The following is a 22,510-nucleotide window of genomic DNA, read 5'->3' as shown; positions in this document are numbered from 1 at the left end:
GATAGATACAATCTCATGCAATTGGCTATTGAATAGGGAATTTTTATAGTCCCGAAAACTTTTCTGCTTGACAGCCAATCATGTGATACCACTATACATTTCTACTTTCTTACTGGAAAAGCTCGAGATATTGCTTCGCAATGAAACAAATCCTTTTAAAAAGCGATATTACGCGGTCAGTTGCATAGATATTTTAGTGTACAAAAATAAACTATCATGTAATATTAAGATAATATTTGAGCTTTATATTTTAAAATATAATATTTAATATATCTTATATATATTATTAGTATAATACAATATAATAGAAAAAATATATAATTTATAAAAATTCTCTCTAAAAGAGGCACTCTGAAGACAGACTCAAATACAGATCTGTCAACGTTGATCATTTGTTCGACGCATGCACATGGCGCATAGCGTATGCGTATAATTCCGTCCCGTGAGGTGTCAACTCTCAATATTGGCCGCATTCAGCAGACTCAACTGCTAAGTAGCAATCGAACGTGATTGGTTTCTACTTTCAGATCCGACCAATCAGCGTCGAATTACATCGGAAAATATAGTAATGTTGCCCAACTGTTGAGTCCGCTGAATGCGGCCACTGATGGCGCTTTCGAGTGGTCGGGTTTAGAGACCCTCTAATCAGAGTCACGAAATAACGTCCCAAATTTCGATTGGTGCCGCCATGTTTTTACTAAATAGTTTAAAGTTACAAACATGCCTAGTTGTTCCGCATTAAATTGTAATAATTCAACTGAAAAAGGATATGTAATGAAAGTTTTTCCACGCGATAAAGAACGAAGAGCAAAATGGGCAGCAAATGTGAGACGAAAAAATTGGAATCCAACCAATACTTTCCGGTTTTAGTAAAAACATGGCGTTGCCGACCCAACCTTATTGACGTTATTTCGTGACTCTGATTAGAGGGTCTCTAGTCGGGTCAAACCCGATCACTTGAAAACACCATGAATGCGCTAGAGCGCTAGTGCGTTAAGGCCTGTGTCCACGACACTAGAAATTGGTCCGAATTCTCGATCTGAGATCTCGAATAGAATTAGTTGTACTTTGATGACTGTAGATAGCGTTATAGTCGAGTATGCGAGGTTAGAGTTACTATAATTTATATCAACATTAAAATATTGGAAAGAAAAATAATATAAAAATCAGAGAGAAGACATATATATATATATATATATATATATATATATATATATATATATATATATATAGAGAGAGAGAGAGAGAGAGAGAGAAAGAGAGGATATCAAATTCGTCATTTCTCATTTATATTAAAATTTATTTGATATACGTAAGCACCTTGCTATACAGCACTGGTGCTACCGACATTTTGTGCACATAGCACGGAATAGAACCAGAAATTGTGCACCTTGTATGTTAAGCCGACGGCACACGGTACGATTTTTCGTACTGGATTTGATAAGATTTAGTAAAATACTAAAAATGCACCAATCAGAATGCAGCATTTCTAATATTTTACTAAATCTTATCAAATCCAGTACGAAAAATTGTACCGTGTGCCGTAGGCTTTACCCTCTGAGAACATTCGTGCACCTTGGCTTCGTAGTTTAGGTTCACGTTTTTAAGGTCCACAGAAGGACCCATTTTAATCCATCCAATCGAATATCTCGAAAACCAAGCCCGGGAGAGAAAAATGTTTCAGACAAAAGTTGTTTGGTTTCGAGGGGGCCATAAGATGGTACCATTGGTTTGACCTTGAAGAGTCATTTGAAGGTCACGTGAAGGTCACTTCAATTTTTTTTAATGGAACACCCTATATATTTTTGCACATTCTTGTAGCTTATCTCGAGAGCTTTCCAAAACACTATAATGAAGTACCTTTTCGTTAAGTACTTTTTGAGTTATGAGGCTTGAAATAATTTCTTAATTTTACATATACCGTAAAATATCTTGTAAAATATTCATTTTTCGATTATCTTACCTTAATACTTTTACGTACAAAATAATGAGAGGAATCAATTGGTGTAAAGAAAACACATAGTTGTTTTTAAGAAAAAATATGGAATTGTTAATTGCAAATTACAATTTGTGTGTTATTATCATTAGGTACATTTTATTTAGTCCTACAACTTTGTTCCTTACATATTTTTCATTATAGTTGATTGTTTTCGAGATATTTTAGCGTTCCGGGACTTTTTGAAGACCCTGTATATATCATCTGTCTATCTACATTCACACACAAAAAATACGGATCACTAAATTTTAGCACAATTTTTTAACATTTTTCAATAACAATAAATCAGCGAAAAATCATCGTACACAAAAAAATGAGCATTCTTGTTTTGAAAATATATTTAGTTTTAACATGGAAATCTTGAAATAAGATTTTATTGCGTTAATTAAAGAACTTACTTGAATGAAGCCATTTTATATAGTTCAATCAAGAAAAATATATTCTTATGATTTAAGATTTCATTTTCTTGAATGGAAAAGAAACAAAATGTTAGATAGAAAATAACATTTTTAAATCAAAATACACGTGATTACAAAGGATATTGTACTGTATCTAGTTAAATGTAAGACAATAAAAATGCGATGTAACATTTAGGCCCATATTCTGAATCCTCTTTTATCGATAAAAGTGCTCCTAAAAGCGGCCTGTAGCCAATCAGAAGGCTTATATGCCACTTTTAGAAGCACTTTTATCGATAAAAGAGGATTCAGAATATGGGCCTTAGTAAATAATTTGTAACAAGCACGCAACAATAAAAAACAAAAAAACCTATATTTGTTACTTTCATTATAAAAATATACCTTTATATAATAATATACAAATATATATATATATATATATACAGGGTGGACCATTTTAACATTTAATGGAGAATAACTCGAAAACCAAGCCCGGGAGAGAAAAATGTTTCAGACAAAAGTTGTTTGGTTTCGAGGGGGCCATAAGATGGTACCATTGGTTTGACCTTGAAGAGTCATTTGAAGGTCACGTGAAGGTCACTTCAATTTTTTTTAATGGAACACCCTATATATTTTTGCACATTCTTGTATCTTATCTCGAGAGCTTTCCAAAACACTATAATGAAGTACCTTTTCGTTAAGTACTTTTTAAGTTATGAGGCTTGAAATAATTTCTTAATTTTACATAAACCGTAAAATATCTTGTAAAATATTCATTTTTCGATTATCTTACCTTAATACTTTTACGTACAAAATAATGAGAGGAATCAATTGGTCTAAAGAAAACACATAGTTGTTTTGAAGAAAAAATATGTAATTTGCAATTAACAATTCCATATTTTTTAGATATTCGACTGGATGGATTAAAATGGGTCACCCTGTATATACAGGGTTTACCAAGTGTGGAAACCCTTAATATTTCGAAAAATACGCATTTCTAAAAAAAATGTTTCATACAAAAGTTATAGGGTTTTATGTGGCGCATTAAACGGCAACATTATTATGACCTCGAATAGCGTTGTCAAGGTTATGTGAAGGTCACCTCCAACTTTTTAAATGGGATACCCTATATGCTTTTGCATATTCTTGTAGCTTATCTCGAGAGCTTTCCAAAACATTATAATTAAGTTAGTTTTCATTAAGTACTTTCCGAGTTATGAGGCTTGAAATCATTTCTTAATTTTACATAAACCATAAAATATCTACTAAAATATTCATTTTTCGATTATCTTACCTTAATACTTTTATGTACAAAATAATGAGAGGAATCAATTGGTGTAAAGAAAAAACATAGTTGTTTTTAAAAGAAAATATGTAATTGTTAATTGCAAATTGATCCGTGGTTGAAAATCCCTCGATAAAATGTGTTACACACGTTGGTAATGATACGGACGTAATCCATTACACGTAAAGCGTGATGTACTGCGTATCGCGAAAAACCAAATTCATGTGTCACATGACGCTAGTTCCAGGATTTTCATAAAATGCTTCCAGAATCCTTTCTTCATCTCATGCGAAGACGCACTGCTGGACCGGTTATCCCGATATTATGCACGACACCCAGTTTCACATAATTATTGCACAACACGTAAAAACGTCCACTTGGTTTTCGCCCGGGAAATCATTCCACGTAAATTGCGGCCGCGCGATAAGTATTTTCTCCCGCTAGCCCGTATGCCACAATCATATCCGTATATTCCTGCAGAGTACACTTCATTTTTACTGTTAATTTACTACGCGAACACAAGATTTTTACTAAACCGTCTCAGCTCTCGCAGGCTGTTGCCAGAGTGCATACGCCAGCAGCACGCAACTACAGCTGAGCGGACATGTGAGTGTAATCATAATGCGCAGGCGCCGAGCTCACACGTACGCTTACACTCGCATGTCCGTTCAGCTGTAGTTGCGTGCTGCTGGCGTATGCACTCTGGCAACAGCCTGCGAGAACTAAGACGGTTTTAGTAAAAATCTTGTGTTCGCATAGGTCCATATTCTGAATCCTCTTTTATCGATAAAAATGCCTCTAAAAGTGGCTTATAGCCAATCAGAAGACTTATAAGCCACTTTTAGAGGCACTTTTATCGATAAAAGAGGATTCAGAATATGGACCATAGTAAATTAACAGTGAAAATGAAGTATACTCTGCAGGAATATACGGATATGATTGTGGCATACGGGCTAGCGGGAGAAAATACTTATCGCGCGGCTGCAATTTACGTGGAATGATTTCCCGGGCGTGCACGAAAACCAAGTGGACGTACAATTTTACGTGTTGTGCAATAATTATGTGAAACTGGGTGTCGTGCATAATATCGGGATAACCGGTCCAGCAGCGCGTCTTCGTGTACGAGATGAAGAAAGGATTCTTGAAGCATTTTATATAAATCCTGGAACTAGCGTGCATCGTGTGACACACGAATTTGGTTTTTCGCGATACGCGGTACATCACGCTTCCCTGGCAAAAATGAGACGTTTGTTTGGCGTTTACATGAACGTTTGTGGAAGTTCGTCGAGAGTTTAAAAACGATTAGTAAAGAGTTTGTAGAACAAAAATTGCAACACTTTAGCGTTTAAAAGACGTTTGTACGTTATAGCGTAATCGTAAACGTTTGAAAAGTCTGAGTAAACTCTGTACACGAAGATATATCAACGTTTACTGAACGTACTCTGAAAAATGTTACCTCAGCATTGCAAAACTTTCATGTAACATTATATAAAGAGTTTGTAGAACAAAAATTGCAACACTGCAGCGTTTGATAAGCATTCAAAACCCAACAGCGTTATGTAAGTGCTCTTACAAAGTTTGAAAAGCATATAAACTCTCAGAAAACCCTCACTCAACGGTTGTTAACGCTTTATAAAGTTTCTTATTTTCGCCAGGGTTTACGTGTAACCGATTACGCCCGTATTATTACCAACGTGTGCAACACATTTTATCGAGGGATTTTCAACCACGGATCAATTTTTGTGGAAGTACCGTCATCATCAATTTTTTACATTTACGATACATTCAGCGTACAGTATTTAACGGCATTTTGAACAATTTTCACATTAAGTTGAGAGTGGAATAGGCCTATGGGGGAAACCACTATAAAAAAAGCGCACCATGCTATCTACCGCAAGGTGGTGTGGAAATGATAGCGCATCATTTTCTCGCCACTAAAAGGACGGGTCATTTTTCGGCGCGGTATTGCAATATATCGCACGCCACCATCATGTCTCGAAGAGCGATCCGCCCACCGCTTCGCCGCGCGCCTAGTATAAGATTACAGTGGGACGACTCTCGTCGCCGCGCGCTTCTACTCACGCAGATTAGCCGATATTCTTTATTTAATTTTTCGTTAATTATTGCGAATATCACAAAACAGTAGAAGTCCTTCCTTCTTAATTTGAGCCAATCTACCTCCTTACTTCGTGAGGGCGAAAATTTCCCTGACACCTCGTATATATATATTCTTATTCTTATTAAACAGATTTGACATATCAAATTATATTCCAATAATGCAAATGAACATGCAAATTTACATGCATAATTAAAAATTGAAGTACAGTTTTCTCTGATTACTGCAAGTGACATACGTCGAAGATTGTATTTTTTAAATATTTATTTAAATATTTATATACTTATACAAATATTTGTTTTTATGAAAACTAAACTATGAGTAAAAATGAACTATAAACTATGCATAAAATTTTATCATATTGATTATAAAAATATGTATTGTGAACAACTTCAGAACTCAACTTCTGAAAGTATAATATACATAAAAATTCAAGTTATGTAAATGGTTGCTTTAGATAAAATATTTATCACAGACGGAGTCAAAAACTATGATATAAATATAGGAAGAAAATATCAATTCAAATAACAATATCTCTTACTATATATATCTAATTACACTTTTTCGCACATATTTGTGTTTTGTGTGTATGTAATCATTTGCATCAATAATTTTTTCCCTTAATTAAGTAGTTTAATTAAGTAGCTCAATTTTTTTTGTTTTTTTTTCTTTTTATATTATTATTCTACTCATTGACATAAGAAGAATACACTTGGTTATCAGTTTGGATAAGTAAACACTGGTGCAATTGGTCTTGACCATAGATGTGTATGGTCTTGACATACATTCGAGAAATAAGTTAGAAAGTAAGTTTTTCAACTCATTTACTTTTTTAATACTTTATTTTTGTGAAGGTACTTAAACTCGAATATATACATACATATCTTTACATTATTTTTCAAAAGGAATTCTACTTTCAATTTATAGATTTGATATATGGATTTACTATCTAGAATATAACTCGACAGAGAAGGCAATTATGTTAAAAAGTAGTAAATGTATATATTTGAAAGATGTAAATAATACTTCACCAAAAATAAAATGAAGTAAATGAGTTAGAATCTCATTTTCCGACTTTCTCTTGTATATATTTATATATGCATATGCATATATACATAGCTTTCATAAAATTGGAAGAAATATTATATATCTAATAGATAAATATATATAATCTAATTAGAGTTAACATTTGAACTTGCGTTTATGCATTTTCAAAATTATATTAATTATAAATAAATAATTACATAATTGAATAAATGATTCCAATAGAATATGAAATTCTTCATCCTGTCCTTCAAAAAGGATATTTGCACTAAAACTCGGTATAAAATTCCAATCAATTCTATTATTGAGTTATTAGTTATTCAAATATATAACATCAAAAATACTTATACTAATACAAATACGCATTCAATTAGATTAGCACAACAAAATCCGTTAACAAATACGGAAATAAAAAAACAAGGTAGAAAATCTGAGTGATGTCCTTATGTGATGTTTTTTAGTAGTATTGAAGACTTTAATTATAAGCTGATATTATATGTTATCTAATCATCCCACGAAATCTGTCCAATTCAAAAATACTTTCTGATAACCTGTAAAAATTGGGAATATTACTAATGAATAAAGTTTATTTTTCATAACAGGGTATCTACTCAAATCTTTAAAAAATTTCTTGATTTTTTGGGTATTTTTGTTCAAACTTCCAAATAAAATATTTTTCGAAGGGAGAAAGATTTTTTAAAATAAGTTTTTTTAATTGTATGTTTTCTGATGTTTTTACTTATATAAAGGAAAAACATAAAACTACTTGAAATTTAAGTGCTAGATTTGCAAATGTACTAAAAAATAATGAATAGCGTAAAATGATAATATTTTGCATTTGCATAATGCATTCATTTCCTTATCATTAAAAATTACAATAAAGAATATGTACTGCATATTCAATATTTTGTTAAAACTGAATAAACAGAAATAAATATATATAAATAATAAATTAAATTATAAATATTTCTAATTTATATTATATATTTATAATTTATATTTTATATTTAAATTATATTATAAATTTATATAATTTAAATATATAATTCACTTATCGGCGAATTGTCGACTATTTATAATATAAGCAAAATTATTAAGAGAATTTTGTTTAGAAATTCTTTAAATTCAAATACAAATCCTTTGATTTTTTTAGGTATAAAAAAAATTTCGAATTGCAGATTTTTCATGTTCTTCTATAGAGTAGACACCCTGTATAATAAATATTAAAAATGAAAGCTACCTTCCAAAAGCATTTACCAAAGCAACAATTTCACTTCTTTCTAGGAAAAATGATTTTCGATTCAGATTATTAAGTGTTGGTTTCCATCTATCAAATTTTCCTGAGAATAATATCTTCAACGCAGTGCCCAGGCCATGAATTTGCAATTTACCCCATAGTTTACATTTATCACATCCCACACAATCCATAATACGTGAAATATTTCTAAAATGTTGCCTAAATTCTTCTTTCAACAATTGCGCTTCCGTTCCACCAGTAAACATTACAGTTTCATTGAAATGTTCCGGAAATGATCTGCAATAAATCATTTTATATGTATATTGTGATAAATAAAATATTTTTGTATAGAATACTTACTTGATGACATTCAGTATATCATTTATAGCCAATCTTGTATCTTCATCTTCCATTTCATTACCTGTATAATATTCTTCTCTTTCTAAATAAGGTGCAGCTTTAGCTAGAGCTCTTAATTCAAGTAAATAAATAAAATACAAATTCTTTAGCCAGTTTGGACCTTCACCACCTGTTGTTTCAGAAGAAAATCTTCTTTGTAACTCTTCCAAATTAGGACCCCACTGATTATCAGAGGATACTTGCAAACTATCTTGAGGGACTAACAAATATTTTGAACACAAATGTATATTAATGCTAGCATGCAAGCCAGATATAACTCGGTAAAAAACTCGCTTCTCTAAACACATTCCTGTAATATAATATATAAAATATAATATATATAAATGCATACATACATATATATATATATATATATATATATATATATATATATATATATAAAAATACATAATTGTTAATTGCAAATTACATATTTTTTCTTCGAAACAATTATGTGCTTTCTTTACACAAATTGATTCCTCTCATCATTTTGTATATAAAAGTATTAAGGTAAGATAATAAAAAAATGAATATTTTACTAGGTATTTTATGATTTATGTAAAATTAAGAGATTATTTCAAGCCTCATAACTCGAAAAGTACTCAATGAAAAAATACTTTATTATAGTGTTTTGAAAAGCTCTCGAGGTAAGCTACAAGAGCTTTTTTTTGGGAAGAGATTGACCTGACACCTTGTATGTGTATATATATATTTAAAAAATGAATATGCAAAAGTTTAATATGTATAATTGTCTAATTTTTTAACGTCTTTTCAGATTAATTGAAATTCTATTTTATATAAATAATGTAAATAATATTATAAATAATGTGCATAAAATTTATAAAGAAGTTTTTTAATAATAAAAATATAATAATCAGTTTTATAAGTTTCGTAAGTTTTGTAATTTATAAAAAAGTTTTTTTTATAATAAAATTATAATAATAATAACAATAAACATATGGAAAATATACAGATATATGAAAAAACATATTTAACTATTTCATGTTTGAAATAATTTGAATCAATCGCATTCTTAATTTAATTAGTTTCTCTATCGAGAGCGCTCAATACGACAATATAATAAAAACAATATGCTTTTGTTATGGTTGTTATGTATATATCTTTTAAGTGAGATATATGATAATAAAAACCGTTTCAATTTAATTTGAGAAAAAATATTTGTATGAGTTCAATTTCAAGAAACACATATTCATATAAAATTAAAAAAAAAACAAAGTGGTAGAGACAAACTTACCATTTATCTTAGAAGATTGAATAAAAATGTGAGGTGAATTTTCAGGTCTGCAAACAATAATTTATTACTACATTAAATGAATATTAAATTACTGAATTTATATTACTAAATTAAATTAAATATTAGGATAAAATATATAAATAACATTTGATATAATTATTGTTGTATACCTAAAACAATTTTCCTTGTAAATACTTCGCCATATTCTGTGTGCGCTGAATCCTTTATATCCTGTATATCTTTCAGGATTAAGTAAAAGATCTACGTATTCCCCTTGACTAGTTTCTTTTACACAAAAATTATCTTGTGCATCATCATGTCGTTGCCATCGTTCAAATTCTTTGTAATTTTCTGTACTATAATAAGATTTATATCTTATCTTGAACATTTACTCAATATTAAATATATTTTTTAATTACCTAATTGTTGTGTTTAAGAAACCAAGTTCCATATTATGATCTCTCAAGCTATGTCTGCAGTCAGTAATTTGTGCATCGGATCTATATTTATCTTCTGGACTTTCATTAAAGTGAATATCTCTTAGAATTTCTCCTTTTAAACCTTCCGGGATTTCGTTCTACAATAGAGTGTAAAAAATAAAAATTAAGATTATTATTTAAAATCTCATTTGATATATATATATATATATATATATATATATATATATATATATAAAATGGAACTTACATCTTGACAGGGTAATACATGACAATCACGAATAGCGCATTTGCTATCATCTGCCCAGAATGGACAATTCTGGTTCAAGTTTACTTTGTAAAACCTAAAATAATCTCTGCCTAGAAGACTTTGAATTCTTGGATATATTCTCATATTATTAAAATAATCCACAGTATCTACATTACAAGTACAGTCATCTATAGATCCTTTCAACTGAAATTTTAATTGTAATTTAAAATGTATATAAATAGTAGATATAGATGCAAAAGTATAACTTTTAATTACATCAAAATATCTCGATATCATATCATATTATCTTAATAATATGATATAACATAATATAATATAATATAATATAATACTTAATAAGGTATTAATTTAATATTATAAATTTTTAAAGAAATTATTATTATAAATTAGAAAAACAAAGAATGAAAAATATATAACTACAAAAAGACGAAGAGATTATTATAATTCCAAATATGATAGATGCATGAAAGTAAGACACTTCAAATTATAAAACATAAATATTATTTTTAAGAGGTAATGACACAAGATGATATCAACATTCAATACCTTGCAGAAACATTGGTCATCCTTCCTAGAATTGGTTCTAAAATAATTTGCACCTACTTGTAGGTGAAAAAGTAAAATTGTTAGGAATAGCCAATAGAATATTCTCTCACTGTACCCAAGATTCATTGTAACACACTAAAACTGATGCGACTTAATTGTCGCACCATTAATCAAGACGTGATATAAAGTATATCTTAAAATGTTAGATTGAAGAAGGAACTCTGTTATTTTCGAATCACATCAATCACGCCTATTGCATGGGACATACAAATCTAATAGTCTGATGGTATAAAACAATATTGTACGTTTTGCCATATTATTCTTATTCGAAAATAAATCTTGATTGAATAATGACAAGCATGAAAACTATAATACACACGCGAAAAAAAACAATAATACACGTAATTTCTATTAGTTCTACAACAGAGAATTTTCAGGTTCTCTCACAACGTTATAGTGGAGTAATTAGCCGTTATGACATGCTGTTACATACGTATAATATAGATGTCTGATATACATATAAAATGTAGGATACGTGGAATACGTGGGATAAGTTGATTTGCACGAGATATCTATCAGCAGAGAGAAGCCTGAGAGGGGCCAGGCCGCTGTTTTTCCTGTAACGCTTTCCCTAAGTCGTATACTAGCGGCGCATACATCCATTTTACGCCACCTGGAACTACATGGACACATCCACTTTACGATGCCACGATAAAACAGTCGATTGATTCATGTCCGTACTATATCCACAATACATAGAGCACAAATATCCACAATATATAGAGCACAAATATAATCCCGTATATAAATATAATTAATGTACATATAAGTTCAAAATTTTAACAAGATTCTTTAAATATCCTTCATTAATTTCAAGTTGCTACGTTACAAACAATGGCCGCGGACTCAACAGTTGGGCAACATTATCTCAGACAGCACACAAATATCCGAAGGACATCCATAAAACAACCATAACCCAAACAGCACAGGACATTCTATGGACATTCATTTTATGTCCGCACGTCCATGGATATGAAATGAACGTCCATCGTATATCTGATTCGAAACATTCGTTAACGGCCAATATTTGGATGTCCGGTCTTGGACGTTAAAGTTTCGCGCGAGCACACAAGGATGTGTTAGTTCGTTTGTTTACCGCTACACGACGTGCGATGCGTTATCTTTCTCATATTTAAGTTTTAGTTATGAGAATTATATAAAATTAGCAAAAGATAATAAATAAGATTAAAAATATACTGTTCAATTTAATTTCTGATCTAAATACACGAGTTTCAGATATTAAATTGATTTTATAAGTCGGACAAGTAAATGTCCAGCGAATAAACGAAAATAATCCGTTCATTATACCTATTTAAAATGTAAAGTGCAATGTGCAAGTATAAATTATAAATAAAATTTTTATATGAAATTTTTATGTAAAATTTTATATAAAATAGATAAATTATATTATTATTTAAGAATTAAAGCATGTCCATCAATTTCATAAACAGATATACCACGGACATCCACTGAATGTCCGAAGAATATAAAACGGATCATCTATGGATATCCTCAATATCCTTAATGGTCGTCTTATTGGATGTCCTTCGGATCTTTGTATGCTGTCTGGGTTAAGAATATAGAGGATATCCATAGATACCCCGTAAGCAAAATGTTAGCAGTATCCCGACAAAAACAGTACGTGAAATCCATGTTATTACCACGTAAATTAATATCGTTGAATCCACGTGGATATTCGAGTAGATAATCCGCTCAAAAACGGTACTAGAATCTACGTGGAATCTATGTGAAAATTTCATGAATTTTCGAGACATATTACTTTTTTCATTTTTGATAAGTGAATATCTTGAACATTTATAAAAGTATATAATTACCCTCGGCCATAAGAATAATTTTATTTTTATTTATATTTTATTTTTAATATACGCAATAAGTAGGCTATCTCCCATTTATCCGTTTAATTTCAAATAATCTGTTCCATATTCTGAATCCCAACAAGCGATCCAGATTATTAAACAAATTATTTTAAATTAAATCAGTTTATTAAATTAAACTGACTAAAGGACCGTCTACAATGAAAATAATATCGGTGGATTAAGGCGTAAGACTAGGAGTAATGCGAAATGGAAAAGAACTATTCGCTTACGCCTTACTCCACCGTCCACTCCACCAATATTACTTCCATCGTAGACGGTCCTTAAAAGAAAAAATAAACTTCGGACCGTGTTAGTATCAGTTCTTTATATACACTTTATGACGAAAAGTTGAATACGAGTTAGCTAATTTGATGCAGCGCCGCATAACGGCAAAGCGAGGAAGCATATTCTATATACTATTACATATTTAGAAACATACAGAGATAATCTTTTTTTTAGCAAACTTTTTTATCTTTCTGAAAGATTTCAGAAATATTGCAAATACAATATTATATAAAATATAAATATTATAATATTATAATATAAATATTATAAATATTATAAAAAACATGATGCAGGTATATTTCTGAAATATTTCAGATACAAAATTACAATTGAAAAATTTTAATAAAATATCTTTTAACATTACAATATTACCGAGTCTTCATCTACATTGATATTTCGAGAATAAAGTACCTCGATGTAATAATGAAAAAAGAAAGTTGTATCCACGTAGATAATTCGTGGATAAATCTGCATCCACGTAAGCCACGTAAAATACGTGAATTCGACGAGGATGTGACATATGTAATTGTTTTTGTCGGGATGTCGGCAGACTGGTAACAGATTTAATCAAAGTATATCAGCAGACTGACATCAACTGCGTCCTCATTCAGCTTATATTCTGCTGACAGAGCCTGCTCACAGAATCTGACAGCAGATTGGTAGCAGAAATCCAGCAGGATCTGTTAACATGACTTGACGCTCGATTGGCGGCAAAAACCGAGCAGAATCTGTAAACATAATCTGACAACAGATTGTCGGCAGAAATCGAGCAGGATCTGCGCACGCAATCTGATGGCAAATTGACAGCAGAAACCGAACAAGATTTGGGCTTACTTATATTAATGTTGTATAAATGCAATAAAATTGATTATTACAGGTGCTAAATAAGAGTATTATCGGTGAGTTATCGATTAATTACAATTTTTTCTGATATGACATAATGTATAATAATATATGTTATATCGTAATTATTCTCACATAACGAAGGACTAGTTCAATTTAATTAAATTAATAATAAAGTAAATGATAAAAGTAAATGTAACTTGTAAAACTGGAGATGTAATTTATTTAGAATTAAATTCTTGCTTTATGCTTCAAATAAGCAGTAAATGAATAATTTACCATTTATCCTATTGATTCCAATCAGTTTAATATTCTGAATCTCATCTGTTTGTGTCAGAAATTAAAGTGATAGAAATAGTTACTATATTTTTGATCTTTTTTAATAATCGCGACTTTATATATATTTTTGACAGAGATTTGATTGCGAGAAAGTATATCACATAGCGGTAAACGAAGGAACTATCGAATCATGCAAATCCTGTTCTGCTTCTGCCGTCAATCTGCTATCAGATATTGTGTGCGCAAATCCTGCTCGGTTTCTACAGGCAATCTGACATCAAATTTCGCCGCACAGATCCTGTTCCATTTCTGCCATCAATCTGCCGTCAGTTACATTAGCAGGCTCTACTCGGGTTCTGCTGACAATTTGATATCAAATTTCATTGCGCAAATCCTGCTCGATTTTTGTTACCAATCTGCTGTCAAAATTGCGCCGCACAAATCCTGTTCAGTTTCTGCCATCAATGTGCCGTCAATTATATCAACAAGTTCTGCTCGGTTTCTGTTGATAATCTGTTGTCCAGTTATGTGAACAGATTTTGTTATATTTCTGTTGACATTCTGCCGACATCACATGATATATCAGAACCTGCATCAATTCTGTAATCTTTCTGTCGACAAAAATTTGTAACAGATTACCTGACAACCCAGACAGCACAATGACATCTTAAAAACGTATTAAAAATAAACAAATTGGACGTTTCATACGTATTTAAAATATCCAGATTAGAGCCTAAAACATCTTTAGGATGTTTTATGGATATCCAGTGTTACTATTTTGGACATCCCAAAAATGTCCATTTTAAAGACCAAACGGACTAAAATTGGACTTGTTTTGAACATTAAAAAAATATTTTAAAAATAGGTATAAATAATTTTTACAAAATATTTTAATGAAAAAATTTAAATTTAATATATTAAATTTTTCATTATTTTATATTAAATTTGTTTCATTATTTTATATTAAATTATTCGCCGGACATTTACTTGTCCAACTTATAAAATCAATTTAATATCTGAAACTCGTGATTTAGATCAGAAATTAAATTGAACAGTATATTTTTAATCTTATTTGTTACCTTTTGCAAACTTTATATAATTCTCATAACTAAAACTTAAATACGAGAAAGATAGCGCATCGCACGTCGCGTAGCGGTAAACGAACGAACTAACACATCCTTGCGTGCTTGCGCGAAACTTTGATGTCCAAGATCGGACATCTTATGGACGTCCAAATATTGGCCATTAACGGATGTCTCAAATCGAATGTACGATGGATGTTCATTTCATGTCCATGGACGTGTGGACGTAAAATGGATATAAAATGAATATCCATAGGATGTCCTGTGCTGTCTGGGAAGATCTGCTTTAGCAGACTTGGCTATTGGGGTAATTATCCATTTTACGTTCTTCAGTCATTCAATGGACGTCCGTGGTATATCTGTTTATGAAATTGATGGACATACTTTAATCCTTGAATGATATCCGATGTCCTATGGACATGATAAAAGAGCGGAATCAGGAATTGTAATTTACACACACACACACACACACACACACACACACACATATATACAAGGTGTCTCATTTTAAAAACGCATCTCGATAATTTTTCAATGAAGCATATTCAGCAAAAATGTTTCAGACAAAAGTTGTATAGTTTCAAGGGGGACATAAGATGGTGTCATTCATTTGATCTTGAATAGTTACTTGAAGGTCACGTGAAGGTCACCTTCAATTTTTTAAATGGAATCGGCTACTTTTTATTGCATATTCTTGCAACTCATCTCGAGAGTTTTCGAAAACACTATAATTAAGTTAATTTTTATTAAGTACTTTTCGAGTTATGAGGCTTGAAATAATTTTTTAATTTTACATAAACCGTAAAATATCTTGTAAAATATTCATTTTTCGATTATCTTACCTTAAAACTTTTATGCACAAAATAATGTGAGGATTCAATTGGTGTAAAGGAAAAACAGTTGTTTTTGAGAAAAAATATGTAATTGTTAATTGCAAATTAACCCTTATTAGGATTCAGAATATTAAATAAATCAAGTCAGTTTATCAGAAATTTAACTGACACAAGACAAGAAATATAATTACATTAGTCCTTTGTAAGCCTTATATCCACTTTAGATGAAAATTCGAATACGAGTTAGTTAAGTTTGATGTCGCCACATAGCGGCAAGTAAAGAAACACATGTTATACATTTTCGCTATGTTAAAATGTTGCTGCAACATTGTCAAAGTAATATTACAAAATAATGTCTCTGCAATATTTCTGCAGCATTACACTGCTATGTGCAATGTTGTAACATTGCAGCAATGTTGATGCAAGCTTCTGTGCTGTATGGGTTATTTCTAGTTCGGTTTATTGTCGATTTTAATTATCAACTATGAGTCGACTTAAGACCGACCATTTTCAAAAAATTAAGAGTCGCTTTTCGGCAAAGCGAAAATTCGATTAAATTAGACATTTTCGAAAAATTGGTTGATTTAATTTCATTATTCTTTAATTGTATTATATGTAATTATATTACATAATTAAAGTATAATAAAACCTATACGGAAAAATTTATCTAATAGATATCTAATAAATGTCTAAATATCTATATAAGGTCCATATTCTCTATAGATAACTAGTAGATATATACAGGGTCTCAAAAAGTCCCAGAACGCTAAAATATCTCGAAAACGATCAACTATAATGAAAAATATAAAAGGAACAAAGTTGTAGGACTAAATAAAATGTACCTAATGATGATAAGAATTTGACCTTGGATGAAGTACTCAAGGTCATATGAAGGTCAAGTTGATTTTTTTAAATGGAACTCCCCATTTTTTATTGCATACTTTTATAGCTTATCTCGAGAGCTTTCCAAAACACTATAATCAAATGTTTTTTCATTAAGTATTTTCCGAGTTATGAGGCTTGAAATCGTTTCTTAATTTTACATAAACCGTAAAATATCTTGTAAAATATTCATTTTTCGATTATCTAACCTTAATACTTTTATGTACAAAATAATGAGAGTAATCAATTGGTGTAAAGAAAACGTACAGTTGTTTTTAAGAAAAAATATGGAATTGTTAATTGCAAATTACAATTTGTGTGTTATTATCATTAGGTACATTTTATTTAGTCCTACAACTTTGTTCCTTACATATTTTTCATTATAGTTGATTGTTTTCGAGATATTTTAGCGTTCCGGGACTTTTTGAAGACCCTGTATATATCATCTGTCTATCTACATTCACACACAAAAAATACGGATCACTAAATTTTAGCACAATTTTTTAACATTTTTCAATAACAATAAATCAGCGAAAAATCATCGTACACAGAAAAATGAGCATTCTTGTTTTGAAAATATATTTAGTTTTAACATGGAAATCTTGAAATAAGATTTTATTGCGTTAATTAAAGAACTTACTTGAATGAAGCCATTTTATATAGTTCAATCAAGAAAAATATATTCTTATGATTTAAGATTTCATTTTCTTGAATGGAAAAGAAACAAAATGTTAGATAGAAAAGAACATTTTTAAATCAAAATACACGTGATTACAAAGGATATTGTACTGTATCTAGTTAAATGTAAGACAATAAAAATGCGATGTAACACTTAGGCCCATATTCTGAATCCTCTTTTATCGATAAAAGTGCTCCTAAAAGCGGCCTGTAGCCAATCAGAAGGCTTATATGCCACTTTTAGAGGCACTTTTATCGATAAAAGAGGATTCAGAATATGGGCCTTAGTAAATAATTTGTAACAAGCACGCAACAATAAAAAACAAAAAAACCTATATTTGTTACTTTCATTATAAAAATATACCTTTATATAATAATATACAAATATATATATATATATATATATATATATATTTGTATATTATACAGGTATATATACAGGGTGGACCATTTTAACATTTAATGGAGAATAACTCGAAAACCAAGCCCGGGAGAGAAAAATGTTTCAGACAAAAGTTGTTTGGTTTCGAGGGCGCCATAAGATGGTATCATTGGTTTGACCTTGAAGAGTTATTTGAAGGTCACATGAAGGTCACCTTCAATTTCTTAAATGGAACCTACTATTTGTCATTGCATATTCTTGTAGCTTATCTCGAGAGCTTTCCAAAACACTATAATTAAGTACCTTTTCGTTAAGTACTTTTTGAGTTATGAGGCTTGAAATAATTTTTTAATTTTACATAAACCGTAAAATATCTTGTAAAATATTCATTTTTCGATTATCTTACCTTAATACTTTTACGTACAAAATAATGAGAGAAATCAATTGGTCTAAAGAAAACACATAGTTGTTTTTAAGAAAAAATATGGAATTGTTAATTGCAAATTACATATTTTTTCTTAAAAACAACTATGTGTTTTCTTTACACCAATTGATTCCTCTCATTATTTTGTACGTAAAAGTATTAAGGTAAGATAATCGAAAAATGAATATTTTACAAGATATTTTACGGTTTATGTAAAATTAAAAAATTATTTCAAGCCTCATAACTCAAAAAGTACTTAACGAAAAGGTACTTAATTATAGTGTTTTGGAAAGCTCTTGAGATAAGCTACAAGAATATGCAATGACAAATAGTAGGTTCCATTTAAGAAATTGAAGGTGACCTTCATGTGACCTTCAAATAACTCTTCAAGGTCAAACCAATGATACCATCTTATGGCCCCCTCGAAACCAAACAACTTTTGTCTGAAACATTTTTCTCTCCCAGGCTTGGTTTTCGAGTTATTCTCCATTAAATGTTAAAATGGTCCACCCTGTATAATATTATATTATATATATATATTATATATATTATATTTATATATATTTTTTATATATATATACATTATATTTTATATATATATATATATATATATATATATATTCTATTATACAATATAAATTATATTCGTTTTGATACTTTTTATATTATATAAAATTTTTCTTTTTTCTGTAAAAAATATTTTTTTATGAATATTGATAAGATTTTTGGCAGTTCTCCTCGTTATAATTATTGATATTTACCTTACACTGTCTGCCAAATAAAAAAATCTATTTTGTATAAACGTATTTTATTTAAATAGTTATTTTAATACCTTTTTTCTTATACCTATGAATTATGTTAAAATATCGTATAAAAATTTCATATTTTATATGTATATTTGCAGCTATTATTTCTTATCTCAATTTATTTCATTCATTACTGATCGTATATTCGTATATTCATGGATATCCTTAATGCCCATGAAGGATATTTAGTGGATATCTAATACCAAAATTATTTTCCGTATGGGAACTGTTCGTCTAATCACATTTTTTTCACAAAGATAAGAAACTAATTCCTCGTAATTATTAGTTAAACGGAGAAACTCGTGAAGTCGCATGTTCACGTATTAAGAGTTCTGCAAGTACTAAATACAACCCAGATAGACAGATATGCTGAACATACCATGGAAACATTTTATGTATACTTTGTGATGCAATTAGAACAGCATAAAATTACAAATAACTTTAAATGTAGGTATTATGATGTCATATTGTTATCATATATTTTGTGTATTTCACGATATAGCAATATGTTGCACTTTGCTATAAACGCACAACTGCAATCATTATAGGAAATGTTTCTAATATAAAATTATGTTGTAATTGTATTATTTGTAGGAGCAATAATTGAAGCAAGCTATTTGACGAATGTTAATTTAGTATTATTGCACGTTCACACATTATGTGTGAGCTTCGTGCGTCGCCACTAGGTGGCGAAAAGGAAAACACCTAACCCGAGAGTGGGACTCCATCTAAAGCAGTATATAAGGCCGCGACACAGGTTCCACGAGTCATGACTTATCAGTCAAAGAGTGCGGACTATTATAGCTGCACCTCCTCTAGCTTTTGCGAGGAGCTCCAGCGCTCCATAAATTTACCACAGACGGTTAATTTTTTTTTTTTTGATGGCGAATTTCGTCATATATTAGAAACTGATCTATATCCAATGTAAAAATATTTGAGTATAATTAGCCAATCTTGGTTAAAGATGAAAATAAATATATTCGTCCAATATTACAATTCAATATTGGCTCAAAATGAAATCCCGTCTACTTTGCAATATTGGATCAATATTGGATATATTGGATATATATTGTTAGCCAATATTGCTCCAATAAAGTGTGCTACTAGGACTTACTATCCATTTATTATGATTTTAGTGAATATATTCATTTCTTATTGCTCCAATAATGTCGGATTAATTGCGTTCTATTTCTGGCAAAATAAGCAGCATATTGTCGGAATTTTTACAGCATCAGAAGATCTCTTTCACTCGCTGATAACACTCATGTCATATGAGGACGCATCTTTCAATGTTCATGCAAGCATTTTCAATTTTAAAATTTTGTCATTATGCAGGCAATATGCTGACATATGTCTATCTGGGAAGGAATATTTCTACAGCTTAAGTCTGTATTATTGTTATGTTTACATATTTCGGACCATAAGCATACTTTGCGTGGAAAATACTTTCGAACTGTGTTACTATAGTTCTATCTACACGGTGTCAATAAAATTTATATTCTCTTTCTAACTTCTTTTACTAATAACTTTTTAACGAACAGCGAGTGACGGCTAAAACCTTTTGGATATTACTCAGGGCAGTGACCTTGACAACATATGTCAAGGTCAAGGTAATCGAGGCGGGCTCCCTTCATTGAAATATTTACCCTGAATTCTGTCTATGGCTTTTGGATTTCCAATCTACATAAAAATACATAATGCATAGCCACGGGCATAACTCACTATAACCGGTTCTAAAATGTATCGCGTTATCAAAAAGAAATAATTAAGGCTGATGGCAGAGAATGAGATGTAAGCGCTTACATCTGTCGCAGTCGTGGATGTAAAGTAAGACAGAGAAAAACGTATATGTAAGTTGCATATACGTTTTTCTCTGCCTTCTCTGGAGGCCTGCCCCGGCCCTATCTTAGGGTCCATCCACCACTGCTATTTGGTACAGTGGGGATTTTAGTATATTCTAGAGGGATCTTGGGGGATGTGGTCACTCTACGGCGTTGTGCTCGTCGGTGCCGTTTTATACGGAAGGCCAGTCGGAAGCCAGCATGTACGCGAATACCTCCACCGGCACTTATTTGGTCAGCGAGCGACCTTTTCAAGGATCCTCCATGGCAATCGGCATTGCATCCATCGAGCAAGATACCAACATCGCTCTGGAGTCGCATATCACTGTGTTAAAAAGCAGCATTAGGTGTGAGGTCTGGATAGCTCAGTGGTCTAGAGCAGTTGCCCGGAAAGCGAAAGACTCGGGTTCGATTCCCGATCCAGCCACTTGCGCCTCACATATTTTTCTAGTCTGCGAATATTGTTTTCTAGCAATTATTCGTTAGGCTGAAAAATGTGTGAATGCTCTCTCCACAGGATATGCATCAATGCCGTTGCCACGGATGGATTCTGTCGCTCGTTGATCAAATGGGCGTAAAGACACGTCCGACCTCCTCCCACATACATCCCTATCTTTCTCTGGAGAAGGTACACCCCCCCTTACCGCAAATTTCACACCGCCCCGGCTCTAGACTCCATTCATATCTTCTTAGCCCTGGCGAAAATAAGAAACTTTATAAAGCGTTAACAACCGTTGAGTGAGGGTTTTCTGAGAGTTTATATGCTTTTCAAACTTTGTAAGAGCACTTACATAACGCTGTTGGGTTTTGAATGCTTATCAAACGCTGCAGTGTTGCAATTTTTGTTCTACAAACTCTTTATATAATGTTACATGAAAGTTTTGCAATGCTGAGGTAACATTTTTCAGAGTACGTTCAGTAAACGTTGATACATCTTCGTGTACAGAGTTTACTCAGACTTTTCAAACGTTTACGATTACGCTATAACGTACAAACGTCTTTTAAACGCTAAAGTGTTGCAATTTTTGTTCTACAAACTCTTTACTAATCGTTTTTAAACTCTCGACGAACTTCCACAAACGTTCATGTAAACGCCAAACAAACGTCTCATTTTTGCCAGGGAGGTCCATGGAATGGACTCTATGCTTTCTCTTTCTATTCTATAGACTGTCAAAAGCAATATGGCGTGATATGACACAAACGCAAACTGGACATGCGAAACAGTATATGAGTAAAATTGATAAAAATACACGT

General features: G+C 31.0%; 1 protein-coding gene across 1 annotated transcript; it reads right to left on the bottom strand.

The window, feature by feature from the left end:
* Nucleotides 1–7,120: 7,120 nt before the first annotated feature.
* Ero1l (endoplasmic reticulum oxidoreductin-1-like protein) lies at nt 7,121–11,634 on the bottom strand. The gene is made up of 8 exons (XM_083103345.1): nt 10,985–11,634; nt 10,418–10,621; nt 10,150–10,307; nt 9,901–10,086; nt 9,731–9,777; nt 8,437–8,785; nt 8,080–8,373; nt 7,121–7,390 (listed from the first exon to the last, which is right to left on the bottom strand). Exons 1-8 carry the CDS (start codon nt 11,108–11,110, stop codon nt 7,339–7,341), a joined length of 1,416 nt encoding a protein of 471 aa, XP_082959471.1. The 5' UTR covers nt 11,111–11,634; the 3' UTR covers nt 7,121–7,338.
* Between the last annotated feature and the right edge of the window lie 10,876 nt (nt 11,635–22,510).

Source organism: Camponotus vicinus, unplaced genomic scaffold, assembly GCF_025532165.1.
Source record: "Camponotus vicinus isolate PSW18456_S1 unplaced genomic scaffold, iyCamVici1.0 SCAF_1, whole genome shotgun sequence".
NCBI lineage: Eukaryota > Metazoa > Arthropoda > Insecta > Hymenoptera > Formicidae > Camponotus > Camponotus vicinus.
Note: the sequence above shows the minus strand (reverse complement) of the source record. Positions and strands in the feature narration are given on the sequence as shown.